Below are 27,643 nucleotides of genomic sequence, written 5' to 3'. Positions count from 1 at the left end.
GTACATATATAATTTTATGAATTTTATTTAGACTCAAAGTCAAATCAACGCTATTAAAAAAAAAAGACTAGATTGTTTTTCAAGGTAGATGGAAATTCTAAAGGGAAGAATCATTTTGCTAGACATTTTATACTGAAATGCTTTAAAATATGTGAAGAATAACTTATGTGAACCTGCTTTTAAACTGTCAATTGTATGAACTGTAAATATAGATCAAGTATTTTGTTCTTTTGTGTGTGTGTGTGAACGCAGGGCCTTCTTTGCTCTCGCTAGACAGGTGCTCTATCACTTCGGCCATTTTTGCTTCAGTTATTCTTCAGATAGGGTCTCACACTTATTTATCCAAGGGGTTAACCTCAAACCATAATCCTCCTACTTCTGCTCCTTATGTAGCTGGGGTGACAGGCATGCGCTACCATACCTGCTTGCTCTTTGACAGTATCATACCAACTTTTTGCCTGGGCTGGCCTTGAACTCAATCCTTTAATTTCTACCTCCCAAGTGGCTGAGATTTCCAGGTATTTGGCTATCATCACTGTAGCTGGCTCTGATATTATGCATTTCTGATAAAAATTTAAAATCTGAAAATTACAAAATGTATACTGGAGTTCAAAGACCCATTATTAACATATCACACAGGTAGTTTTTAAATTGATTACATGTTGAAATAATATTTTTGATATATTAAATTAAGTAGGTCCTTGGAATTTATACCTTTCAGCCTTTTTTATGTAGCTACTAGAAAGTTTTAAATAACTTATGTACGTCCCATTGAATTTCTAGTGAACGGAACTGTTAGGTAGTACACAGATTAAGTAGGAAAAACAATTTATTCAAAAATCTTGGCTTACTCCTCACCCCAATTTATCTCAAATAGATATGATGTACAAGACAATGGACTTTTCACACTGGTTAATTTGATAGTTATGGCTACCTGCTGGGAGTGAGGTAGAACAAATCTATTTGGTTTTTGTTAGCATACAAGAAGGAAATTCTAAACAGCTGCTCAGAAAATTATTTTTCAGGGTCCTCAGGCTAGTGCCCTTCCCCTAGAGACTAAGTTGAGAAGGGAATGTTTTCAAGCCAAATTCCCTCCCACAGATAGCCTAGCAAAATCCTAGGATCTGATTTCCCAAGCAGTGTTTTGAATGATGCACGAAGTACTTAAATTTCCTAGTTCATCTGACATGTTCTCTTTCTCAGACTCCAAGCCTAATGTCCCAAGGTGACCTTGCCATCTTATGGCACCCCCATCAGCAGGAATTGTTTGCCATGGAGAGCCGAAAAGAAAACTTCCTGATAAAGCGCCCAATTCATTTGGGATGTCACAAGTCTTCAGATTCAGTTAGCTTGATAAAGACAGAGAGCAAAAGCTCATGGGTATTTTCTTCCCAAGAAGTTGAACACAAATTTAGTTCTTGACCATGAAACAGAATTTAGGAGGCCAGGAAGAGTTATAAAGAAAGTAGACAGCACTCACTCGTGCTGTTTCCTGAAGCCTACCCACAGTTCCACAGCAGAACGCACCTCGGTCTGGACTTCTGACCCCTGATGAAAAAGGACACTGTTCTCCTCAGTGGCGCTGAATATAAAGAGAGTGTCAGCTCGAAAGTAAACTGCCTGGTTCAAATTCTACAAGGCAATAAATGGACTGGGCTCACCCTCCTTAAGTGAGGCAGGAATAACCACAGCACTGCTGGGAGCACTAAGTGTAAATGCCGAGTGCACAGCACATACCCTATCCACTTTATAAATGTCACCGGCTACTGTTTTCAAGAGGCTCTCAAAATCCACATCCAGAGAAGGTCAGAGGTAGCAGACATGTTTTACAATTACCCATTGAAATGCTGTCTGTGGCATCTCTCCTAGGTGGATTCAATCAGCATCTACTGTCTACTAGCCACCTGGGATGGAAAGGCATTGCTTCAATCAGGCATTTCTTCCATCACACTAGCTCCAATGTCAGACTTCACACTGGACCAAACCCTTCACAGCTCTTCTTCCACTAGTTTTGGTTCTTTTGAGGAAAAATAGTGAGCCTCCCTCATTGTACCCCTCTTGTGTGACTGCTCCGCTCCCCAGCTTCTCCGAGGAATTCCAGACTTTTTCCTACCTAAATTCTAACAAGTGCACATGGCATCAACTGTATGCATGATGCTGTGGTTGAGAATTACACATTCCCAAGGAAAAAGGTATGAATTGGCTCACAGATCCGCTATGGAAACAATACAGTTAATTGGGCAGGGCAGAGGTTTCTCAGGAGGGACTCTGTCAAAGCACACACAGTCATTTATCTCTTGACTGGTTCTTCTCTGTGCTTGGACACTGTGCCTACCATCAGATGCCGGTTTACTATTTGATGAAAGAAGGGAAAGGCAGAAAACAACTATCAAACAGAATTGTCAAGACAGAAGCAAGCAGAGAGCACTTTCCTGTGAGCTGCTTTGTATGAGGTTTTGCAAGAGAAACCATAACTGTTAGAGTAGGAAAAAACAAACAAACAAACTGAGATCATCCTGCCTAACTCTCCCGCCTAATAGCTAGGGAAACAGAGGCACATACTAGTTGGCTTGCAGTAGTAGCAGAGTCAGCCCCAAAGTGAAAACTTCAGGTTTCCGGTGCAGGCTTCTGCATCCACTCTGCAATGCTGGTACTAAGAAATGCTTCTAAGAAAGCCACTTGTTCCCGTGTAACTTGAGGACTTACACTCATTGTTGCATTAATCTCTGCCACGGTTTCTTCATCTGTGGGGAACTGATATATCTGAACCCCATTGCTGACTAGTTCACTCATGATCTTACTCTTGAACTTGTGCAATTCATTCTTGGCAATGGTGTCAGCCTTTGCAATTATTGGAATGATGTTCACCTGTAAAACAAGCATGTCCATTTTTATACAGTTCCAATGTATACACAGCTAAATAAAATAGAGTGAATGGATAAAAATAGTAAATACCTCACTGTAAAAACTATAGATGACTACATATCAGACTTCCTATTTAGATGCAAAATAATCTTTTAGCTTCATCTCCGCACACTGACTTCCTCCCATCCTATACAGGAGGCACTTGTTATTTCCTCCCTGAGCTAGCTGCCTCATTCTACTTTACTACCCAGTAAAAGGAAGTACTTTTGTGACAAATTGCAATAATAAAGGAGCCTATTCTTTGAACTAACCACTCCTTGGAGACCCTCCCAGTTTCTCCAGGGGCTTGGTTTTTGCATGCTCTCTCAGTGGAATAACAAAGTTTTCATTAGTTAAAACAGCAGAATACCAACTATATTCAAAATTACATCCTTTTTTTCTGATGAGCTGAGGATTACTGGAAGAAGAAAATCTTAAGTATTGATAAACAAAAATCATTTTTTCACTTACTTGACAATTTTCAAACTCACATCTGCTAAATCTTCAAAAAGTAGGAAATATTAAATTATTCCTTCAGGCCAGATACTGGTGACTCATGCTTGCAATCCTAGCTATTCAGAAAGCTGAGTTCAAAATCAGCCTGTGCAGAATCTCCAATTAACCAGCAAGGAGCAGGAAGTGAAGCTGTAGCTCAAGCAGTGAAACACTAGCCTTGAATGGACAGCCCACAAATCCTGAGTTCAAGTGCCAGTACAAAGATGTGCATGTGAGAGCATGCGCGCACACACACACAACTACTCATGCCATAATGAGACCCACTGTCAAAAATAAAACTCACCAGGCACCAGTGGCTCATGCCTGTAATCCTAACTACTCAGGAGGCTCATAGTTCAAAATCAGCCCAGGCAGGAAAGTCAACAACACCTTTATCTCTAATTAAACACAAACACACACACACACACACACACACACACACACACACACACACAAAACTAGAAGTGGAGCTGTGGCTCAAGTAGTAGAGGACTAGCCTTGAGCATAAAAAGTCAGGGACAGCACCCAGGCCCTGAGATCAAGCAAGCCCCAGGACCAGTGGCAAAAGCAAAGCTCAGATTCTGAGCCTCAGAATGCAACATTTATGGCAGAAAGCCCAAACTCCAAGATGGGACAGGCTTTCCCAATTCCCTCAGCCCTGTCCACAGGACATAGTTTTAAAATATTTTCTTTTTAAATGTAGTTTTTTCACGTGGCAGTACCAGGCCTTGTGCTCTCATTTGGCTTTTTTCTTTTTTTTTTTTGGGTGGGGGTCCGGTCGTGGGGCCTGAACTCTGGGCCTGGACACTGTCCCTCAGCTCTTCAGCTCAAGGCTAGCGCTCTACCATTAGAGCCACAGCGCCACTTCCGGCTTTTTTTTTTCTTTTTGCTTATGTGGTGCTGAGGAATCAAACCCAGGGCCTCATGCATGCAAGGCAAGCGCTCTACCACTGAGCCACCTTCCCAGCCCATGGCTTTTTTCCAGTTAAGGGTGGTGCTCTACCACTTGAGCCACAGCTCTAATTCCAGCTTCTTGCTGGTTAGTTGGAGACAAGAGTTTTAGCGCCTGGCTTCAAACCTCAATGTTTAGATCTCGGGCTCCTGAGTAGCTAGAATTACAGGCCTGAGCTACTGCCCTGCTAAAATGTGTTTTAAGATTAATTTTCTTCTTCCATGCAGGTACAGAGGTTTCAGTAAGACATTAAGAAAAATTTAGTGAGACTTGGGGCAATGCTCTCTACTCAGCCCAGGGGCACAGAACATGGAGTGTGCAGAGAAGGTTTTCAGTTCAGTCTGCATTCCTTGCTTCTCCTCCAACTCCAAGAGCCAAGTCTGAAATCCCTAATAAACCAGACAGAGCTAAAGGCCGATGGGAAGCCTTCCCTTCAAAGTCTTCCTCCACTGATTCTTGAGCCCTCAAGGCTTGGCTAACTCTAGCCAACTGAAGAATAAGGAAAACACCACTGACTGAGGGGACAAGTTTAGATCAGGATTTGAAGAACAAAGAAATGCTCTAATTGTGCTGACTGGCTATTTTGAGCTAAGGCACAAAATTCAGCTAGTGCTAAATTAACACCCACATGGACATAAGATGTCATTTTTCTGTCCATGTGGTTCATATTTTCTTGGCCAAGTTGATCAGAATAGCTGGAGACATGAAGCTCTTTCAACTTTAAATTTTCTTTTGGGCAGGAACTTAAAAACTCTTTCCTGAAAGAATTGTGCTTATTTAACTTGAATAAATAAGCCCACTGATGATGCTACCTAGCTGTCTGGTCCTACCGCTCATTTCCTTGAAAGCTTTGTGGTTGGGCTTTTGGGTTTGTGTCTGTTTTTCCCTTTCCTTTTCAAATTTCCGGTTATACAAAACCATTATCCAGATATGATCCTGGCTTGGTCAACATAGCTACTCAGGAGGTGCTCCACCACCATTTTGGCTTCATATGTCAAATAAGTTCCCACACTATTTGTTCAGGCCAGCCTGAACCGTGAGCCTACTATTTATGTGTCCCATGTAGCTAAGGTGACAGGTACTGGTAAAACTTAGTGATGGAGACACAGTCTCACTAACTTTTTACCCAGGCTGGCCTCGAACCCTGCTCTCCTGATCACTGCCCTCCTGAGTAATTAGGATTGCAAGGATGAGCCAATGTCCCTGGACTGAGTGTCAACTATTTTCAAATTTAACAGTACCTTCTTTCAACTGCTTTGAAAAAATGTTTGAAGCTATAGATATATTCAGGTCAGGGGCCTGTTTACTTCTTGTGAATGCATTGGTACAGTTTTAAAATCTAACAAGCTAGAGTGTTCTCACATAGGCAAAAACTAACAGCTGTATTCCATTCTAAACCTCAAATTAAGGCCGAACTTTACAACATTTTCAGAGATTAAGGGAGAGGTTTTAAAGAAAATAAAGAAACCTCAGATTGACTTTTCAGTCTTCCATTAGGAACTAAGTACTCATTTTCTGGGCTGGTTTCCTTCATTTTGAAAGGAAGAGGTTTTTAGGCACTTAGCATGGCTGAGCTGCAAGGTTCTGCAATCCAGAAGGAAAAAAAAATACACCAGATATAGAGAACAAACAGGGTCCTTAGAATAAAGATGATCTGAAAGGAGAGTGGACAAAAATCAGAGTGGCAGATGATACCTTGCTGTCCAGCTTCTTCATGGTAACCAAGTCCAAGGACTTCAGTGAATGTCCAGTAGGAGCAATGAAGTAAAGGCAGGCATGAATCCTCGTGTCGTGGTAGTTGAAGAGAGAACGTTTGATTTTCAATTCCTCTTGCAAGTAGGCCTCAAACTGGGCATCAATATATTCCACTATTGGCTTATAGCTAGAAAGCACAAGAAGGTTGTAAAAACACATTTTCAACTGAGCATGTTTTTAGTCTCAACTTCTTTTGCAGCTGGGCAGTCCTCAACTAAACAGCCATTCTCCCCTCTAAGACCTGGAGAGAGAAAGCGGCTTTTTTTTGTTTGCTTGTTTTATTTTGCCAGCGCCAAAGTTTGAACTTAAGAACTTTGCACTTGCTGGGATTGCTTGCTCAATTAGTACACTAGCACTTAAGCTGTACCTCCAGCCAAGCTTTTTGCTTGTTAATCTTGGAGATAGAATCTTGTGGACTTTTCTGCTTGAGCTGGCTTTAACTTGGGATTCTCCAGGTATCAGTCTGCAGAGTAACTAGGACTGTAGGTATGAGCTATAATCTAGCCATACCTGGCTAGAACCAAAGTGTTTCACTTTGGAACCTCAGGCCTTCTGTCATGTAATCTTTGAATAATTCTCCAGGTCCATTCACCTCTCCCCTTTCCTAGCTCCACCCCTTCAAGTACATAAGCTGGGTACATTTGTCATACCCACACGCACACACATATACATATACATCGCCACATACATCAGCCCTATTTTTTCCTCTGCTCATCCTGGCCCTCTAGCTTAAAGTTTTCTTCCTATCTTCCTTCTCTCTAGTCCTCAGCCTCTAAAACAGAGACTATAAATATACAAGTCTGCTGCCTCTTCCCTTCTCCCAGGGTAACCATAGAAGATTCTGCTAAGAGAATATAGCATTCCTTACTTCCGAGCCAAAACTGGGTCCCAAGCTCCATCCCAGTAGAGTAAGTCTGATAGCCTTTACCAACTGGTAAAACGAAACCAGTTTGTGGTATTACCACCTCCTGGGAGCTTTTCCCTGGTCCTCAGCCCACCCCTCCAGAGATCAGGGACTCTCTGGATTCTACAGCACTGTGCACATTCCATAACTTCATCGAGAAACTGAAAAGTCTGGACTATTATAATCCTAAAGATTCTTTCTGACACAAAAATGTTATGATTCAGTGATAAACTTTATAACCCTCTTTCCCTTCCCAAACCATAGTTCAAGTCCATTAGGAATAATTACATATGATTCTATTAACTGACCATAGACACAACCACTAATGGCACATTGGGAATACATTCAATAAATCGCGTTCTCCAGGAAGTAAGTAGTATATACAGTCTCTATGGGAAACCCATTAACCCCTTCATTTCTCCAAAGGTAGTGCTCTAGGGATTAGCAGCAGAGACAAATCTATAGCATATATACAGGGCTAATTTTCCATTGCCTTTCGTATGAACAGTTTATCTGTTAAAAAAAAAATAAAACATCCTTCAAAAGTAAACAACAAATGTCTGACTAAGGCAGGTAAGCGCTTCCTGATGGTTTACTAGAAGCACATAGACTCTCCAAAGGTTTTTGGAGAAGCTGATATGCTTCAGCATGAAAAGCACCATTTCAGCATTCTGGCAAGTAATGGCTAACTTTCTTTTGTATCTTCCAATTTTAAAATGTAGGCATTTATTACATTAACAATAGTCATAATTTGGGCTGGGAAGGTGGCTCAGTGGTAGAACGCTTGCCTTGCATGCCTGAGGCCCTGGGTTCGAATCCTCAGCACCACATAAGCAAAAAGAAAAAAGCCGGAAGTGGCGCTGTGGCTCAAGTGGTAGAGCACTAGCCTTGAGCTGAAGAGCTGAGGGGCAGTGCCCAGGCCCAGAGTTCAGGCCCCACGACCAGACCCCCCCCAAAAATAGTCATAATTTTATTATTGTTAATATTATGGGATAGTTACATAGCGTGGCAGAAGAACTCAAGCCAAACTGCCTAAGGCCAAAAATCTAACCTTAGTCACAGTTCAAGGTTAGCCTTGAACATCACTATACTCTGTCAATTCCACTTGCTTTCATCAGGGACAAAAGTGGTGCGTCTTATCAAAAGAGGTAGCTAACATCTGCAAAGGATTGCAAATAAAACTATAACTATTTTATAATAGTATCATACACAAAATAACACAATAAGAGGAAAGCGATCTGTGTTGTTAATCCTTCTCCCACCACCCCCCAACAAAACAAAAAAGAAAAGAAAAATTAAAAAATGGAACTTTACCCCCACCCAGTTCCCAAGTGACTATTTGGCGACTGAGCTCACTCACACCCTGTCAGGAAGTGGACCAGGCCCCTCCAGGGAGGTCCACCCACATCTGGGGGCTGACCCAGCCATTTCCTGACACGGAGGCAGGTTCTGGGATTAGGGTCCTTTCCTTCCTCCATTCTTAGCCCAAGAGGATGAAAAGCCAAAGCAGCTCACCGTACTTCTCCTTTCCTGCCTCCTAGTTTCTTAGTCTGAGCTATCCATGTGTCCTCTGCCCAGATATTTTTGCTTTCTATAACTTTTCCTTCTCCCCTGTGGTTTTAATTCTGCTCCTTCAAAACTCAGGAGAGACATAATATCTCCTTTCTCAGCATATGGTAGGCTTCCTTTGCTCCTGCTGGAGACTGATAGCCATTTTCTGTCTCCCTTCTTCCCATTCTCTGGGGTCTATCTACAAAGCCACGTGTTTCTCTTACCACCTCTCTACTGAGAAGTCCACAAATCTCTACCTCAGCTCAGATCTTTTCCTGAGCTTCAGACCCAACTGTGCTTATCAGGTATTTCCAGTTGCTCTTGTAATTAATATGTCCAAATCCGAATCTTCCTCCTGCTCTCAGATTCATGCATCCCTGCATTCCTCAACATGCTCAGTGCTTTCTATGTCTCATTATCTGTACTCCTGAGCAGAAAGATAAAGAAGCTGAATTCCATGCATTCATTCTGTTTCTCTCCATTTGTATAGAAAGATAGTTATTTTAATTGTGTGGTCAGTTCAGACCTCTCTGGATTGTAGCCCTACCGAAGCAAAGTGAGACGGATCAAATTAATCTTTACATTTTCCTATAATTTCCTTTTGAGGGAGTAGTCCTTGTTATCCACTAACCACTTCATTCATTCACCTGCAGCCATAAAACTTGCAGTAAAACAACAGGTTTACCCTCAAATGACTGAAAAAAGTTGTTTCACAAAAAGTTCTTTCCATCCACCTACTCACTGGTCATTCTTGTGAAGGGGACTATGCCACTGTTCAGTCTCTCTCTCTGTCTCTCTCTCTCTCTTTGCCCCTCTCCCCTCCTCTGCCCCTTCCTCCCCCCTTCCCCCTCCCCCGCCCTTCTCTCTTGGTCAGTCCTGGCTTGAAGTCAGGCATTGTCCCTGAGCTTTTGCTCAGGATAGCACTCTACCACTTGAGCCACAGCACCACTTCTGGACTTTTCTGTTTATGTTGTACTAAGGAATTGAACCCAGGGCTTCATGCATACAAGGCAAGCACTCTACCACTCAGCCAATTCCCAGCCCTCACTCTCTATTTTCCAGATGACTAAATGGGTGAGCATGTTTCTCTTATCTTGCAATCTAGTATCCAGAAACACTTGTCTTTATTTCTAGACTATCTCTGCCAGAAAGTGTGGCAAAACAGAATTTAAAAGTCAAACAGCTACACGTCAGTGGTTTAAATCTAAAATCCTAGCTACTCTAGAGGCTGAGATCTGAGGACTGTGGTTCAAAGCCAGTCTGGGTAGGAAATGTCTATGAGACTCTGATATCTAAGTAACCACCAAAAGCCCCTATGGAGCTGTGGCTCAAGTGATAGAGTGTTAGCCTTGAGCATTAAACTCAGGGAGAGCACCAGACCCTAAATTCAACTCTCCGCACCCCCTAAAAGTTAAACAGTCCATTCCATTACTGTTTTGTAACTCTGCTAAAGATTTGTTAAGGCTGAGATTCTTTCAGTATTGATTATCTATGAATTCAGAGCTGATTATCCTGCTAGTCTGATACACCACTGGCTGCCTACTCCCATCTTGAATTATATTATTTCCAGCTAGACCATCAAACTGGAGGTCTTCTTCTCTAGACCCTTTTCCTTCTTTCCTCCAGGGTGTGGTCATCCAAATCAAATAAACTCTTGAACAACAAAGACTTAAGCCTAACAGGAAACCTTACCAGATCTCCTTTCCAGTCTCCTTCTAGCTAGCCTGGCTAGAGGCAGATAATAATGCAGGAATGCTCGTATGCCTCAAACCTACATAAACAAACTGGGACATTCTTAAAGTCTTGCATCTATGTCAGAGAAGTACGTTTTAAAAAAAAAAAATCATGGGTTCGGGTAATAGTTACATGCTGGTGCAAAAATGAATATGCCACTTCAAATCTTTTGATGGAATATCTGTATTCAACAAGTCATTTGGGTTTATAGCCAACAGCAATAACAATACCTTCTGAGATACAGGGCAACAGACTTTCAAATGTCATTCATAGAGGTTATGCAATCAGCTGTCAAGAAATTTCAGAGGAAAAAAAATATTTGGTATCTAGGTTAGGTTAATATCACACTTCCTCTCTTCTGAATCTCCTTGGAAACTATTAGTTGACCCAAATGAGTCAGATCATTTCTTAAAGAGGACTCTAGCTACAAGTGTGAAGCTCTACATTGTACTAGCCCTAGCTATTTGATGCTTAGTACTGAGGATTGAAAACCCACCAGCCGGGCTGGGAAGGTGGCTCAGTGGTAGAGTGCTTGCCTTGCATGCCTGAGGCCCTGGGTTCAATTCTTCAGCACCACATAAGCAAAAAGAAAAAAGCCGAAAGTGGCGCTGTGGCTCAAGTGGTAGAGTGCTAGCCTTGAGCTGAAGAGCTGAGGGACAGCGCCCAGGCTCAGAGTTCAGGCCCCACAACCAGACCCAAAAAAAAAAAAAAAGAAAACCCACCAGCCTCAGGAAAAGTCCCTGGTTAGGGGAGTGGCAATGACTCTGAGCTGGAGAAGCCCATGGAATTTAAAATTCCTGTAGCTATGTGCTGCATGCAAGATAGTTCTCATTCCTGTGGGAATCCTGAAAAGGCCCAGTCAGGAAACATGCAATCATTGCATTCCTTAACCCCAGGGAGATATCTCCCTTGGTCTATGAACTGGAGAACAGGTCCTGCTCTGAGTATGCGCTGTAATCCTGCAAACAACAGAAGTCCCTGGCTCTCTCCCCAGCTACCACAGTGTACCTTGTGTCCTTTTTTTTTTTTTACTGGGGTTTTCTCTCCCTTCACATGGCAGTACAAGAGCCTTCAGGCTGTAACATCTTCATCATTCCTTGGCATTGAGGTCAAAATAAGTGCTTGGCTACAGGATCAGAGCTCAGCTGTCCCTGTCCCAATATAATGTACAGATAGTTCATTTGGGCCAGATGCAAAATCATCTCTTACTATATGTAACAATTGCTGTGGTTATCATAGGACAACGTTGACTGAAGAGCAGTTAAAGTGCTCCATAGACTAAAACGGAGCTTGGAGCCCAACTAAGGAATAAATTATTTCTCTGTTATTACTGTAGGGCTAATATTGATATCAGAGGCAATTAAAGTTTATCTAGATATTATACATTTCTACATAAATGTAGTTAAAATTCCTCTTTGTAACACACACACACACACACACACAAATTTGGAGGGAAAACCATGAAATCAGTGCAGTTTCTGGGCTGTAAGCATATTGTAACTAATTTCTACATACTGGTCACTCTAAGGGCAAGACATTCCATAATGCTGTCAGTGCCTCAAAACATCTCTGGAAGCCTCACTCTAGAATCATCTTTGGTGCTGGGACAATTTTAACTTTCTCTGGAAAATGAATGTAATATTTTAAATAGTCAGGATGTTGGAAGTAGAGATTAAAGAATAGGATTGGTAATTTAAGAAAGAATATGAGGGGCTGGGAAGGTGGCTCAGTGGTAGAGCGCTTGCCTTGCATGCTAGAGGCCCTGGGTTCGATTCCTCAGCACCACATAAGCAAAAAAGAAAAAACCAGATGTGGCGTTGTGGCTCAAGTGGTAGAGCGCTAGCCTTGAGCTGAAGAGCTGAGGGACAGCGCCCAGGCCCAGAGTTCAGGCTCCACAACCGGACCAAAAAAAAAAAAACAAAAAAACCTTATGTCTTAAGTAAGTTAAACAAAACCTCTATTGTATAAGATACCTAATTAGCTTAACAAATCTTTTCTGCTTAGAGCTGGATCCTTAACTCATCAAGTGACCTGAATTCATTAAGCTTGACTAACACTCCAGCTATTATTGTTAGAACCAATATGATGATACTATATCCAAAGTGCTGCCCTCTTTTTTTGTGGGGGGAGGGGAGAATGTTAAGGTAACATGACTGGGGCTTGAACTCAGGACCTCATGCTCTCAGCTTTCTTGTTCAGGGATCTACTGCTTGAGCTATGCCTCCAATCCAACATTTTTCTGACTGATTAACTGGAGATTATTATATAATCTCCAATTAATTAAGGTCTCTCTCAGCCTCCTGAGTAGCTAGGATTACCAGTACTCAGCTTAGGTGCTGCCCAGCTTTGAGCAACCTAGAGGAAGACTTAGATCCTTTACAGAAAGATTCCCGAGTGCCTCATGCCATCAATATTAAAGTCATGTGCCAATTGGAAATTCATTAAGGTCACCCATTAAAACGTGTTTTTTAGGGATTATTATTTTGTCAAATGCCATGAAACTACAGGCTAACCCCTTTTAAATACTATATCCTTCTTTAAGGTGTAATCTACACAGTGACCCTCCTTAGGCCTCCACATAAATACAGCACTACATGAAGTATCATATTGGACTACACTTAAGAGAATACCTAGTGCAATTCCCTCAGAACATTCTTAAGGAGATGTAGCCAGAGATACATTCCTAAGGTCCATGGCTTGTCACTAGCAAACCCAGACTGCAATGTGTTCTCCTAAATCCTAAGCTGTGGCTTCTCAAAAAAAAATAAAAAAGCATACAAAGCATAGTGACTCTCAGTTCTCATTCAAATCAGTAAAAAATTTGGTGATTAAATCAAATATTTCGTTCTGTCCTAGACAAAGTCTAGGGAAACATGACCGTTGTTCTTTCCAAATTCCTTCTGCTCTTTAATGCCTTCATATTTTGCACAGCTAAAAATAAGTGAATACCCAAATCTTCCAGTTAGTTTTCTGCATGTGGCTTCATGTCTGCCAAGCAGATGTAACCATACATAACCTGTAAGAGAGAGTAACACAGGCAGCAGCTTCATGCAAGAAATAACAGAGAAGACACTTAGACAGGTCAGGTAGAGGTTCTAGGGCCATCCCTGTAATCACAGATATTGAGAAGTTTAAAGAGGATGAAGTTTAAAGAGGCCTTTCTGCTAACACTTTTACAGAGTGATTACATATTTCAGTAAATTGCCTTTCTTGGTGGAAAAAGTCTAAAACCTGGCTCCAAGACCTTCCTGGAAAAAAATTACATAAGCTAATTTATTCCTTCTTATAAAAACTCAGAAAGAGAGCGGGCGCCAGTGGCTCACACTTGTAATTCTAGCTATTCAGGAGGCTGAGATCTGAGGACCATGGCTTGAAGCTAGCCTGGGCAGGAAAGTCTGTGAGACTCTTATCTCCAATTAACCATCAAAAAGCCAGAAGTGGAGCTATGGCTCAAGTGGTAGAGTATTAACCTCTAGCTAGAAGCTCAGGGAGAGTGCCCAGTCCTTGAATTCAAGCCCCAGGACAGGCACAAAAATAAATAAACAAACAAACAAACAAATAAATAAATAACTCAGAAAGGGTCTTTATACCAGCACGAATCAATTTTGTTTTCTGATTCTGACCTCAAGGAAGTATATTGTTAGAAATTTTCTGAGGATGAAGATGTCATATTTTTCACATAATAAGAAGACCAAGATCCACAACTTGAAGAACATCCAGATCACTTAACTCCTTTGAATTCACCTACGATGGATTTTTGGCTTTTTTTTTCTTTTTGCTTATGTGATGCTGAGGAATCGAACCCAAGGCCTCATGGTATTCAAGGCAAGCGCTCTACCACTGAGCCACCTTCCCAGCCCACAGGATGGATTTTTATAGCTCCTCATCCATATGTTTTTTTTTTTTTTTTGGTCTGGTCGTGGGGCCTGAACTCTGGGCCTGGGCACTGTCCCTCAGCTCTTTAGCTCAAGGCTAGCGCTCTACCACTTGAGCCACAGCGCCACTTCCGGCTTTTTCTTTTGGCTTATGTGGTGCTGAGGAATTGAACCCAGGGCCTCAGGCATGCAAGGCAAGTGCTCTACCACTGAGCCACCTTCCCAGCCCTCCTCATCCATTTTTATCCCCACAAAATCCCAACATGTACCTGTCATCTTTATTTATCTGGTCTCCAAATCCTACGGTGTCAACAATGGTTAGCTTCAGCCTAACGTTGCTTTCCTGAAGCTCATAACTTCTGGCTTTTAACCGGACACCTGGTTCGTTGTGAGTAGCTGGGTCACTTTCAAATTTGGTGTTGAACAAAGTGTCCATTAACGTTGATTTGCCAATGCCTGTCTCCCCTAGACAAACACAAAGGAAAAATCAGATTAATAGGTCAATGTCTTTCAGATAGCAGTCCAATTTTTTCATTACTCACATTTATAAAGTTTTTCTTTAGGACAGTATCACCAGAAATCACACTATGAAAAGACAGTCAGTTCTTCCTATGGATGCTCTATGATACACTTCCCTAGAAATGCCTCAATGGATTTCAAAAACTATTCAGCAGAAGAGCTTGAACTTACAGGTCTAGATGTTATTTACCTCTGAATAGAAAAAAAACAGTATTTGTGCTTTGTTTATGGTTAGTTTGCATATTACAAAGACAAAAACTGTATCTTGTTTTCTCCTAAAGCTTGATACACAAAACTACAGAAATAGTGGGCAGGGAACCTATATTGCTGAATTCTTATTATCTCATGTTTTCAAGAAGATATATGTTTCCACCAGGTACAGAGGCTCAAGCCTATAATCCTAGCTATCTTGGGGATGAAAACGGGGTATCATGGTTGGAAGCCAGGCCAGCTCAAGCATAGAAGTTCATGAGATTTCATCTCAACCAACATCTGGGAGCACTGGTGCACGTTTGTCACCCCAAGCTATGGGGAAGCAGAATGGTTGGGTAAATAGCATAAACCTGCCATTGCATTAGCAAAGGGAGCACAAATGGCAGTCCAGACAGGCTTAGACATACAGTGAGACCCTCGCTTAAAAACAACAAACCTGCCAAGTGCCGCACAATGGCTCATACCTATAATCCGAGCTACTCAGGAGAGGCTGAGATCTGAGGACAGCCCAAGCAGGAAAGTTTGTGAGATTCTTATCTCCAGTTAACTACCAAAAAGCAGGAAGTGGAGCTGTGACTCAAGTAGTAGAACATCAGCCTTGAGCAAAAAATCCAAGGGAAAGCATCTGGGCCCTGAGTTCAAGCCCCATTACCAGTTGGGCAGAGAGGGGGAACAAGAGAAAGTAGCTTAAGTGGTACAATGTCTGCTTAGCAAGTACAAAGAAAGCTAAAGGTCAAACTCTAGTACTACAAATAATAATCATGTGTGTGTGTGTGTGTGTGTGTGTATTTCAAAACCACTCTCTTAATCTCTTGACAACAGTAATTCCTAATGGTATTGAGTGCTTTCTGAGTGCTTTTGTCAGGCAAGAGTTTCTAATACATTCCCTCTAAATCCTACTACTACTCCCCCATCACATAAGTACTATATAGCTCCTCCTACCTGGCAGACAGAGAAGTAGGGTCAGATAAGGTTTAAATACCTTGCCTAAAGCCATATTATAAAGTGGCAGAGCCACTCTGGCCACTTACTGGCTGTAGGGCTATATAATGCCTCCACATTGCCTTTATTTTTATTTCTCCGGTCAACTAGAGTCAAGATGGCAAACATGTTCATGATAACATTTATGACAAAATTAAAATGCTGTTAAGTTGAAACGATGCCCTAATTAAATTATAGTAACTCAAGTGTTGATTAGGCCCCTCTGTGCAAAGCAGAGTGATAGATACCTAATACTACACCAGTCAAAATGTGAGTGAAGCCAGGTGCTGGTAGTTCATGCCTATAATCCTAGCTACTCAGGATGCTGAGACTGGAGGACCATGGTTTGAAACCAGCCTAGGCAAGAAAGTCTGTGAGACTCAACTTTCCAATTAACCACCCAAAAGCTGGAAATGGAGGTGAGGCTCAAGTGATACAGTACTAACCTTGAGAGAAAAAGAAACACAAAAAAGCTAAAGGACAGCTCCCAGGTACTGAGTTTAATCCCCATATGGACACACACACACACACACACACACACATATATGCAAAAATAAAAAGTTAAGGGAGACCCAAATGGGGAGCCATAGTGAACTTAAACTCAACTTTCAAAATAGTCCTAATTCTTCTGTTGAGTCAAAGATAGTGGACAATGAACCAAGTTGGTAATGGTGGTTGAGCATATAATGGTGGAGAGAGGAAGGTAGAAATCAAGAAACATTAGCCCTAAAGACAGCTTTAAAAAAAAAATCTATTAAGACTTCCATCTCAACCAAGATATGGAAACAACCCAGATGCCCCTCAATAGATGAATGGACTCAAAACATGCGGTGCTTATATACAATAGAATTTTATACCGCCATTAGAAAGGATAAAATAATGGCATTCTTGGGGAAATGGATGGAACTAGAACAAATCATGTTAAGTGAGGTAAGTCAAATCAGAGAGGCAAATGGTGGATGTTCTCCCTGATATGCAGAAGTTATAGACTTAAAACGCAATGGGACATGACAAACTATATAGGAGTCTAGATGCTCCCATACAGTGAAACCAAAAGAGGACAGCCTCAGGAGAAAACCAAGTTGTAAAACTCAAGCTTCTTCCTATAGATATGAAATTATATACATACTGAAATGAACTCCAAAGTTAAGAAAACAAAGGACCATTTCTTAATTTGTCTTTATGTTTTCTGATGACTGTATGCTTTACCTCATGTACAGTATATACACGTGCACATCTGAGGGAAGGCGGGGGAGGACACAGAATCAGTGGGAAATGGGTGAAAAAAATGCAGCAGCAGAGTTCACTGGCTGCACTGGACATTTATGGAAGTGAACTATGCAACTTGTGGGAGGAGATGGGAGGGAATGAGGGAACAGATGACACTATGCAAAAGGAAATGTACTTATTACCTGACATAAAGGTAACCCCACTGTATATTACCTCTGAAACAACATTATCTGTCTGTCTATCTATCTATTTTTAGTGGGTCATGGGGCCTGAACTCTAGGCCTGGGCACTGTTCCTCAGCTCTTCAGCTCAAGGTTAGGGATGTACCACTTAAGCCACAGCACTACTTCTGGCTTTTTCTGCTTATGTGGTGCTGAGGAATCAAACCTAGGACCTCATGTAAGCAAGGCAAACAATCTACCACTGAGCCACCTTCCCAGCCTCCAAAACAACAGCTTCCAGCTGAAGCCATGCATGTGGATTAGTCTTTAGCTACTTAGGAGTCAGAGATAAGAGGATCATGGTTCCAGGCTAGTCCAGGCCAAAAAAAAAAAAATCTTCAGACTTTATCTAAGTCAATGACTGGACCCACTAAGTGCACATCTGTCATCTAACTGACCTGAAGAAGCCTAAATAGGAACACAGTATAAACCAGCCAAGCCCATCTCAAAAAAATAACTAACACCAAAAAGGCTAGCAGCATAGCTTAACTGATAGGGTGCTTTGCCTACCAAGTTCAAGGTCCGGAGTTTAACCCTCAGTACTAGAAAAAGAAACAAACAAACAAATCCAGCTTAATTTAAATAGGCCAATATGTAGCAGCCTCTTCAACAAATTGTAATCCTGATAATGTTCCTGGAAGCATTTTTGCTTCAGAAGCCTTGCTGTAATGAATTTTAGGAGGGTAGCATCCCCTGGGAAAAAGTAAAGTTCCTCTACAAGGACCCATCCACTAATGAGAAGCTCTGTGTTGTACTCACTGCTTTCCAAACCAACACAAAAGTAAAACAAGACAGAGTCTCTAGGTCTGAGATTTTCTGCCACTTAAAAAAATTGTTTATATGACAAAAGGTGTTTAAGTACAGTCCACTTATTCCATAACTTTTCCCACTATGTCCATCCTACATCTAAATCGTAGACTGGAGACTTCAGCTTGTATTCAGCCAGTATTTTTCCAGTGCCTATTATGTACCAAACTCTGTGCCAAGTTCTGGGAATGCGACAATGAACTAGCCTGATATGGTGCTTCCCCATATCTTAGAATCTGGTCTAGAACAAAACTGAATACCAAGCAGACTCTAACTTATTATTATGGGAACAACATTCTAAGTGTCTGCCTAACCACATTCCTCTATGAGCATCATACCTTATACTCTTGTGACCTTGCAAGTTGATCACAGATAATTTCACCAGGGCTCAGTACAACTATAAGGGCCTGTTGTATTGCAATATAATGGTGGACCCATCCAACCAGAATGTCTCTATCTGAATGAGATATACAATCTGCACACAATGCCATGGCATGAAAAGGGGAAGAGGCTGAGAGAAGGAAATTAGCAGGAGCCATGAAGCAGCAGAGACTGTAGGTACCTGGAAGGCATGCTGTATATACATCATTCCTTGGGAGTATAGAACAGAGTAGGTCAATACAACGGAGTGAAGTATTAGAAATTCATTTATTAAAGGAACACTTGAGTATCTACTATGTGACAAGAATACATATAGGTATAATACAACAAAGGATACTGGTGCCAGTACTAGGGCTTGAACTCAGGGCCTGGACACTCATTGTTCCTTAGCTTTTTATCACTCAGGGCTGGTACTCTACCACTTGATCCACAGCTCCACTTCTGGCTCATTGGTAATTAACTGGCAATAAGAGTCTCACAGACTTTCCTTCCTGGGCTGGCTTTGAACTGTGATCTTCAGATCTGTCTTGTGAGTAGCTTGGATTATAAGAATGAGCCACTGGCACCCAGCTTCTTTGAACTTCTATAACATCCTGAATGTCATTCTAGATAGCTCTGAGGTCTGGCTGAGTAGCAGCCAAAGATATATTTTGTCTTCCTTACTTTTCTTTTTTTTTTTTTTTGGGTCCGGTCGTGGGGCCTGAACTCTGGGCCTGGGTGCTGTCCCTCAGCTCTTCAGCCCAGGGCTAGCGCTCTACCGCTTGAGCCACAACGCCACTTCCGGCTTTTTTTCTTTTTGCTTATGTGGTGCTGAGGAATCGAACCCAGGGCCTCAGGCATGCAAGGCAAGCGCTCTACCACTGAGCCACCTTCCCAGCCCTCTTCCTTACTTTTCTGAGTATTTATACAACAAAACCCATCCACAAAAATTCTGTAACTAGTCTTTATTCCCTAATGTGATGAAACTGACCCAGCTCACAACCATGATTCCTGTCTGAACTTTGAGCTACTTTGTTACTATGATGGATTAAAAAAAATGAAGTGTGATCCTCACCTTTAAGACTTAGAATGTGGTAGGCCAGCAAGGCACCAATGGATTATACCTGTAATCCTCGCTGTTGAGGAAGCTGAGATTTGAGAATCATAGTTCAAAGCCAGATGGGCAGGAAAGTCTGTGAGACTCTTATCCATTAACGACCAAAAGCTAGAAGTGATGTTGTAGTTCAAGTGGTAAAGCACCAGCCATGACAGAAAAAGCTAAGGAAGCACACTCTAGTTCTGAGATCAAGCACCAGAGAGAGACAGACAGACAGAAACAGAGACAGAGACAGAGGAATGTGGTGGACCCCTCAGTACTCAAAGTATTGAAATCTGTGAGACTGAACAGCAACTATCTCCAGTGCAGTCAACGTCTTTTCAAGATTTACCTATTTTCAAAGATACTGACAATGGAAGAGCAGCAGAGCTTCCTTGCAGTCTCTCCATGCTGTCAAAGGACCTGTCAGTAGAAAGTGACCTACTTAACTTTCATCCGTCTCCCTCAGCACAGCAATAAAAACGTCAATTTATAAGACAAGAATTCTAGGTTACCTGGACAAGACTGAAATTACCATCTCCTATACTAGATTGAGAGTTACTAAAGCATATGTAAATCTGGAACACTATACTTTTTTTTTTCCCAAAGGCCTACTAATTTTAATGATTACTTACAGTAAGGTGGAAATTATGAACAATTAGCATTCAGACCCTAGTTATAGCAAGGGTTGATCAGTGGGTTGAAGGAAACACTGGTGCTCTAAATTTCAAAGTGTTTTGCTTTGCTTTTCTCTGTTCTTTGCTTGTGAGAGCTGTAATTAGACATGGTACTGCTAGTGCCAGTGTGATTCACCAGAAGCATGTCAGTGGGAAATGACAGTCTGAGAATAAAAGAAACTATAGAACTAAAGGAATTTTTTCAGTGCATTAGCTTTTGAGACTTCTCACTGAACTTGGAAGAAAGGTCTTGTCTATACTTTTTTTTTTTTTTGGTCATGGGCTTGAACTCTGGGCTTGGCTGCTGTCCCTCAGCTCTTCAGCTCAAGGCGAGCACTCTAGCACTTGAGCTATGGCATCACTTCTGGTTTTCTGGTGCTTAATTGGAGATAAGAGTCTCATGGAGTTTCCTGTCGGGGCTGGCTTTGAACCGTGATCCTCAGATCTCAGGCTCCTGAGTAGCTAGGATTACAGGCATGAGCCACCAGTACCCGGCTTTGTCTATACTTTTGAGGATCCACAAGAACAACAAAGCAAGCCAGCACTGAACATTCATGATGATAATCCTAGTTACTCAGGAGGGTGAGATCTGAGAATTGAGGTTTGAAGCCAGTCAGGGCAGGAAAATTCTACTGGACTCTTACCTCCAATTAGCAGCAAAAAACTGGCGAGGAAGTATGGCTCAAGTAGTAGACGCAGCCCTGAGCTAAAAAACCTAAGGGAAGCACCTAGGCCCTTGAGCCCTAGTATCAGTAAACACACCAAAAAAGAGCAACAAAGTTCCTTTCTAAGTAACAACTGAGAGCCTATAGGTTCCAGGTCAAATCAAACAACCAGAGCAATATGACTAACACCAACCTGGCAGTATTTCCAACCTCCCTAGCAGAGTACCAGGCACAGATAAGGTATGTATTAAAAAGCTAATTGGAAATAAAAATGATAGTGGTTATCATTTATACTGAGATTTGCCACTTGGTTAGACTTTTCAGTCTGTTGTTGATTCTATTGTCAGTTCATGTGCTTAAACACACAGTTGTTAGAGTAATTAGAGTCTATCGTGAAGCACTATCTATGGCTTCTGTTTTTGAGCCTCCTGCCAATGCTGGTGAACAAGACGCCCACATCACAGGGGAAAGCAGTCCTACCTCCTCCATTCTACCAGGCTGGTTCCTTCCAGACTCTAAGGTGGACATGAAAAACATCAGCAGGATTGTCTGACTAACCAGAAGGCACTTGAGATGGATCAAATTGCTCACCTGTGTCAGCCAAGCCTGGCTACCAAGAAAAGTATTCAGCTGTGTTTAGTGGGTTTTCTGCGGCCTCTAGAATCGAGAGTATATTCTTAGATAGAGGAGGTAAGCAGAGAGACAGAGAGGCAGGGAGGGAGAGAGAGTGAGAGAGAGAGAGAGAGAGAGAGAGAGAGTTCTCACACAATGAGTTGTGCTGTTAGCATTCCTTACACATCTTTGATGAAATATGCTTTGGCATACCACTGTGGCCCACAGGAGGGACTTAAACAACAGCACTTGACGTAGGATTGCACCCATTGCTGGCACTCTGACGTCCTCACACCTAGACCTCTACCATCTTTCTTTTTGACAATCCAGGAGAGGCTTTTCAGGTGTGCTTTGTCTGGACCAACTATTTATGTTTTACATTATAGATACTATAAATCTCTGATGTTCAACTTTTAGTTCACATTTGACACATAATAGGTACCCAACAAATACTACTGGCAAATTATTGCCTCATAAATTAATTGCTATCGGCAAGCCTGATAGCAGGCCGCCTGCCCCGAGGCTTGGCCCTATTTGCCCGTGTCAGTTTCATCTTTAGTCATTTCTTCTGTAAGCTACTTCTAGCCTGGGAAAAACAAGAGGGGACTAAATGTTTAAGCTGTAATTGAGAACTTTTTCATTTACAGTGTGGGTGAAAACCTTAACCTGGTCTATATTTTATTTCTCTCCTTTTATCCCCTCAAAGCAATCAAGCGTGTGTATGTGTGTATTATTCCAAATATGTTTTGCATTATGAAAGAAAAAATAAAGCTCTAAAGAAGCTAAATACTACCTTTACTCTAATTTTGATCCCTTAGAGAAATACAACATGGATAACATAAAAGGCTGTGTTCAAACTAAAGTGTAGTTTGGGGGGTGATTAAATGTGCTATAAGGCGGAGAGTAAGGGAGCTGTTAACCCCACCATGTTCTGTTATTCGATTTATTGTCAGGATTCTCTTCTTGGAGAAGCAAAATCCATTCTCCCACTCTTGATTACATTTATTCCCAGGACTCCACTGATGTGGCTTCTAATCGCAGACATTTAATTTAGTACCTCTGAAACTAGCCTAAATTCACACCAGGATCCATTTATGCCCTGGTTTATTTCCTCTGCTTTTTACTACAAGCTTTTGCCACAAAATAAAATTATGATTCCACAGCTTTTTGATAAAAACATTTTCCTTAATGTGACTATAACTTTTTGTGGGGGGGGGGGGCTGATACTGGAGCTTGAACTCAGAGTTTGAACACTGTCCCTTAGCTTTTTCCCTCAAGGCTTGTGCTCTACTACTGAAGCCATAGCTCTAATTCCAGCTTGTTAGTGGTTAATTAGAGATAAGAATCTCAGATTTTTCTGCCCAGGCTGACTTTAAACTGTGATCTTCAAAAGTCAGCTTCCTGAGTGGTTAGCATTACTAATGTGAGTCAACAGTGCCCATAACTCACTCACTCCTCTCTCATATTCATAACATAAAGCTATAGAAAAATAAATGAAAATAAAATGAATGAGGTTAATCTGACTAAATCTTAATTTATGCATGTGTGAATGACCAAGATGAAAAAGAGAAGAATGTTACCACATCACACATGTGTGCACTGTGTAAAAACATAAATAGACAGTAGAGTGAGAGGTAGGGAAGAAATTAGACATTCAGTTTAAATGTGATGCTACTCCTCTAATAGACGGTCCACATATTTTTATTTGTTGGAATACTTTTCTGCATTGTCTGTAAGAATTTGTTTTCTTATATAGATATTTTGCCATAAAATACCTGTGGTAAGGAATATGATATGTCCTACCCTCTGAAGATAAATTAGTATTTAATGCTGAGATTCCCGTCTTCCAAAGAACTAATTCTGCTCTTAACCAAAGAAAGTGCTCTGTATTCATCTATTTTCTATACTGGAAGGCCTGAGGCTAGGTAACTTTATAAAGAAGTGTATAAAGAAGCTGGTGGCTCATGCCTGTAATCCTAGCTACTCAGGAGGCTGAGATCTGAGGATCACAGTTCAAAGCCAGCTGGGTAGGAAAAGTCCTAAGACTCTTATCTCCAATAAACTACTAAGAAAACCAGAAGTGGTACTGTGGCTCAAGTGGTAAAGCACTAGCCTTTAGCTGAAGAGCTCAGGGACAGTGCCCAGGCCCAGAGTTCAAGCCCCACAACCAACAACAACAACAAAAATGTGTATAAAGAAGTTCATAATTCGGGAGGCTCAAAGGCATGGTACCAGCTAGAGATCAGCTCAGCTCTAGTGCTCACATGGCAGAAATGATGTGAGAGTGACAGACCATATGGCCAGACAGGGAGTCAAAGAGGCTGGGAATAGCCAAGTTTGTTCTCCTCATCCAACACCCCCCCTTTTTTTTTTGTCAGTTGTGGGGCTTAAACTCAGAGCCTGGGCATTGTCCCTGAGCTCTTTTTGCTCAAGGTTAGTGCTCTACCACTTTGAGCCATAGCTCCACTTCTGGTTTTCTGGTGGTTAGTTGGAGAGAAGAGTCTCATTGACTTTCTTCCCTAGGCTGACTTTGAACTGCAATCTTCAGATCTCAGCCTCCTGAGTAGCTAGGATTACAGGCGTAGCCACTGGCACCTGGCCCAGGCTTGTTCTTTTATGATAATTTTCTCAAAAGAACAGACTCAGGAGCTTATGAGAATTACCATGACCCCTGAAGAAAGTGATCTATGAGCCTCCTGCCAACTCTAAGGCCCCAATCTCAAATGTCCTATGACCTTTCAATCCCACCAGTGAGTAATCTCCCAAGAAGTAAACTCAGGAGTTACATCATGTGGAAACCACAGCAATCTCCAAAGCTACAGAAAACCTAGAGGGTTGAAGATACTTGCACAGCAAGATATTCAGGACTTTGTATGGAGTTAGAAGAAAAGAAAAGAAACACACAAGAAAAAAAATGGCCTCATCTATGTAAAAAACACATTTTAAAAAAAGAATGAGAGAGCTTTTTGTCTCATTGTGACATCTTTCTCTACAGGGAGCCCTGAGTATTTTGGAGTGGCCTGACCCCATCTCTCAGATAATAATGCTAGGCATGTGACCTAGTCCTGGTCAGTCTCAGGAATCCTATGACGTTCAGTTTGGTGTATGAGGAATGTCTTTTTCCTTCCCTGAGGGTCAGTAAGCTGTTAACTGCTAGGAAACTGCTGCTAATAGGCAAAAGCCCAAATGTGAGGCTTGACGGAAGCAAGTGGGATCACGAGCCAGAGACAGCACCCTGAGAACACTCTCTGTCCCCTTGGAGCCAGTTGGCCTCCACAGTTCAACGTATTTCCTTGTCAGTGCATGTTGGAGGTAGATATAATCTTGAGTTTAAACTTGAGTTTTGCAATTGTCTGTGAAATTTTTCCCAATATAAGAACAGTCAGAGATGCCACATTACTGGCTTTGAAGACAGAGGGAAGAACACAGGAGCCTACAGGCCTCTAAAAGCTACAAAAGCAAGGACTGTTTCTCTTCTCTGCCCCAAAGTTCCTGAAAGAGATATGACCCTGAAGACCATGTTGACATCACAAGCAGAAGATAAAACACTCGTATTGTTATAAGCTACCAGACAGAATGCTTTTCTGGACAAAGAAGTCAAAGGCTTCTAAAAGGATCCTGTGTTCTCTCAGAAATAGAAAGAGGACTGGGAAGTAAAAGGAGGAGACCTTGACACTTTTAAAAGCCAGCATGTATTAGATTAATTAATCAATAAACTAATCTTAAATGTATTTAAGAATGGAAGCAGAATAAGCATCCAAGAATTATGGTATTATTACCTACTAAGAAGAATCATAGTAGTGTCTGCTTTAGAAATCTCAAAGGGCAGTACAGATGGACTGATGAGGAATTCCAATCAGCATCAGAACTGTGCTACTCAGTCACTGCACACCATGCTTTGGCTAGACCCAGCCTACCCAGCAAGCCCAATTCCACTACTGTGCAGTAGCCAAGACATAAAAACCAGATATGGTTGGGAAGCCAAATTTGGAGACAGAGTTGAGGAAGCTTTAGAAGACCAGCCAGCACAGTAATTGGCCTATGATTACAATTCAGCATCCTTTTCAATAAAAAGCCAACAAATTGCTATGCTAATGAAAAACTGCCCAGCTCTGCAATGAGCATGTACCAAAGAAAACTCATTTATGCCACTCTGTGGAACGAGCTGCCTACTCCAGAGATGCCCTGCTGAATTTTAAAAGGCTTTCATGTGAGAAAAGGGGAGAGTTGGCTGCTCAGGCTGTGTCTCTGAAGTCGTTCTCTTATCCAGTGCTGGAAACATAATGCCAGAGAGCAGCCTGGTCCATCCAGTGTGCCAGCCAACTGTGACTTTCTACTTCACAGGCTTTCCTAAGCCTAGCACACAGGCTACAATGCATTCAATTTCTTAAGTTTTTGAAAAAAGGAAAACATCTGTTCCCCCAACTGCTATTACTAAAAAGTAAGCCAATGGTGCTTCTTACATTGAAACACCCTTTCTAAATTCACTTTATCTTATTTGGAAGGAAATCTAACACATCTTGTTGAGTGTAGAAGCAAGGTGGTCCACTTAGAGAATTGCTGTGGTATATCTCAAACAATATGCAAAGAGGACTATGGCAACAAACTAAGTTCACTCTAGTATTCTCTCTCTCTCCCTCCCTCCCTGTCCCTCTCGTCTCTCTGTCATATACTGGGGTTGGAACTCAAGGTCCTGTGCTCTTGATTTTCATTCAAGTCTGACACTCTACCACTTAAGCTCTAACTCCACTTTTGGCTTTTGGTTGGTTAATGAGAGGTAAGAGTTTCTCAGCTTTGTTTGCCTGGGCTGATTTCAAACCATGATCCTCAATCTCAGCCTCTTGAGGAACTAGTATTAGAGATGTGAGCCACTTTGCCCAGACCTAAACCATCTCTGTAATCCAGGGACATTTCTTCAAAGTAACAGGAGAGTTAACCTATAGGTCAGAGGCTCAGACTACAGTGATACATTTAAAGGGCATAAATATGACACTGGTGAATCAAATCAGCCCTATCCCTTCAGACTTTGCTGTCTACCAGCTACAGTCAAGTTTAGATTCTGATGTAAGGAGGCCAATTTATTTCAGACATAAAAAAGAACTTTAGATTGTCTTGTGCCCTATAAGCATAAATGTTGATTTTGGGTTTGCTTCTAGAACTAAGGATTGAACCCAAGGCTTCACACTTGCTAGGCAACTCTTCTACCACTGAAGCCACACCACCAGCCTAGAAGAACAAAGGTTTTAAATATCATAAGTTTTTTTTAAGTAGTCAAAGTCCTTTTTGATTTTACTCACTGGAGACATATACCTTCAGAAAAGGTTTTAGTAGATTTCTATTGTTCTATATAATCAGAAATCCTACAAATGAATTCTTTTCTTTTTTTGGTCCAGTCGTGGGGCCTGAACTCTGGGCCTGGGCGCTGTCCCTCAGCTCTTCAGCTCAAGGCTAGCGCTCTACCACTTGAGCCACAGTGCCACTTCTGGCTTTTTTCTTTTTGCTTATGTGGTGCTGGGGAATTGAACCCCGGGCCTCATGCATGCAAGGCAAGTGCTCTACCACTGAGCCACCTTCCCAGCCCTACAAATGAATTCTTAAGAGGCTTTTCAGTGTTTGCTACAGGCATCTCAGTGATTCTTTCAACTTCCTATAGGCTAGGTAAGGTCCAAGTTCTTCTCCTTGTCAAAAACAAATATTAAACTGGCCAGTCGATTGACCAGGCAACCTAAATAAAAGTACTAATTTGAATAATACCAAAACCCTCACATATCATATATCCCATCTGATGCTTTACAAAACCGTCACATCTGTGAAGCCAGTATTACTGTCTTGCTTCACTGAAGAGGAACAATGTCATTTCCATATTTCCCTGCATATGCACATCTGACACTTACCTTAGACACTGTTCTAAGGCTAGACAACCAGAGATAGATCACTTACCTACACATAGGATGTTGAAACAGAATCCTTGAGAAGTGGACTTGTTGACCAGCTGGTCAGGGAGACTATCAAATCCAACATGGCCAGAAAGGGACAAGTTTCGAAGCTCTTCATTCTGGAATTTTAGAGAAACATTTGAGAGGTGAGAAGTA

At 41.7% G+C, this 27,643-nt stretch overlaps 1 protein-coding gene across 2 annotated transcripts in view; it reads right to left on the bottom strand.

Annotated features, from left to right (window-relative positions):
* The window catches only part of Sept11 (septin 11), a 92,141-nt gene that overhangs the window by 16,510 nt on the left and 47,988 nt on the right, over positions 1–27,643 (bottom strand). For both annotated transcript variants that reach the window (XM_013020192.1, XM_013020193.1), the window contains exons 2-5: positions 27,492–27,606; positions 14,440–14,635; positions 6,047–6,233; positions 2,707–2,868 (exon numbers count right to left, since the gene is read on the bottom strand). In XM_013020192.1, the coding sequence (XP_012875646.1) occupies positions 2,707–2,868; positions 6,047–6,233; positions 14,440–14,635; positions 27,492–27,606 (660 nt within the window). The remainder of the gene's footprint in view (positions 1–2,706; positions 2,869–6,046; positions 6,234–14,439; positions 14,636–27,491; positions 27,607–27,643) is intronic.

Source organism: Dipodomys ordii, unplaced genomic scaffold (assembly GCF_000151885.1).
Source record: "Dipodomys ordii isolate 6190 unplaced genomic scaffold, Dord_2.0 Scaffold49, whole genome shotgun sequence".
Lineage (NCBI taxonomy): Eukaryota > Metazoa > Chordata > Mammalia > Rodentia > Heteromyidae > Dipodomys > Dipodomys ordii.
The sequence above is the reverse complement of the archived record's forward strand: the minus strand, read 5'-3'. Positions and strand labels throughout refer to the sequence as shown.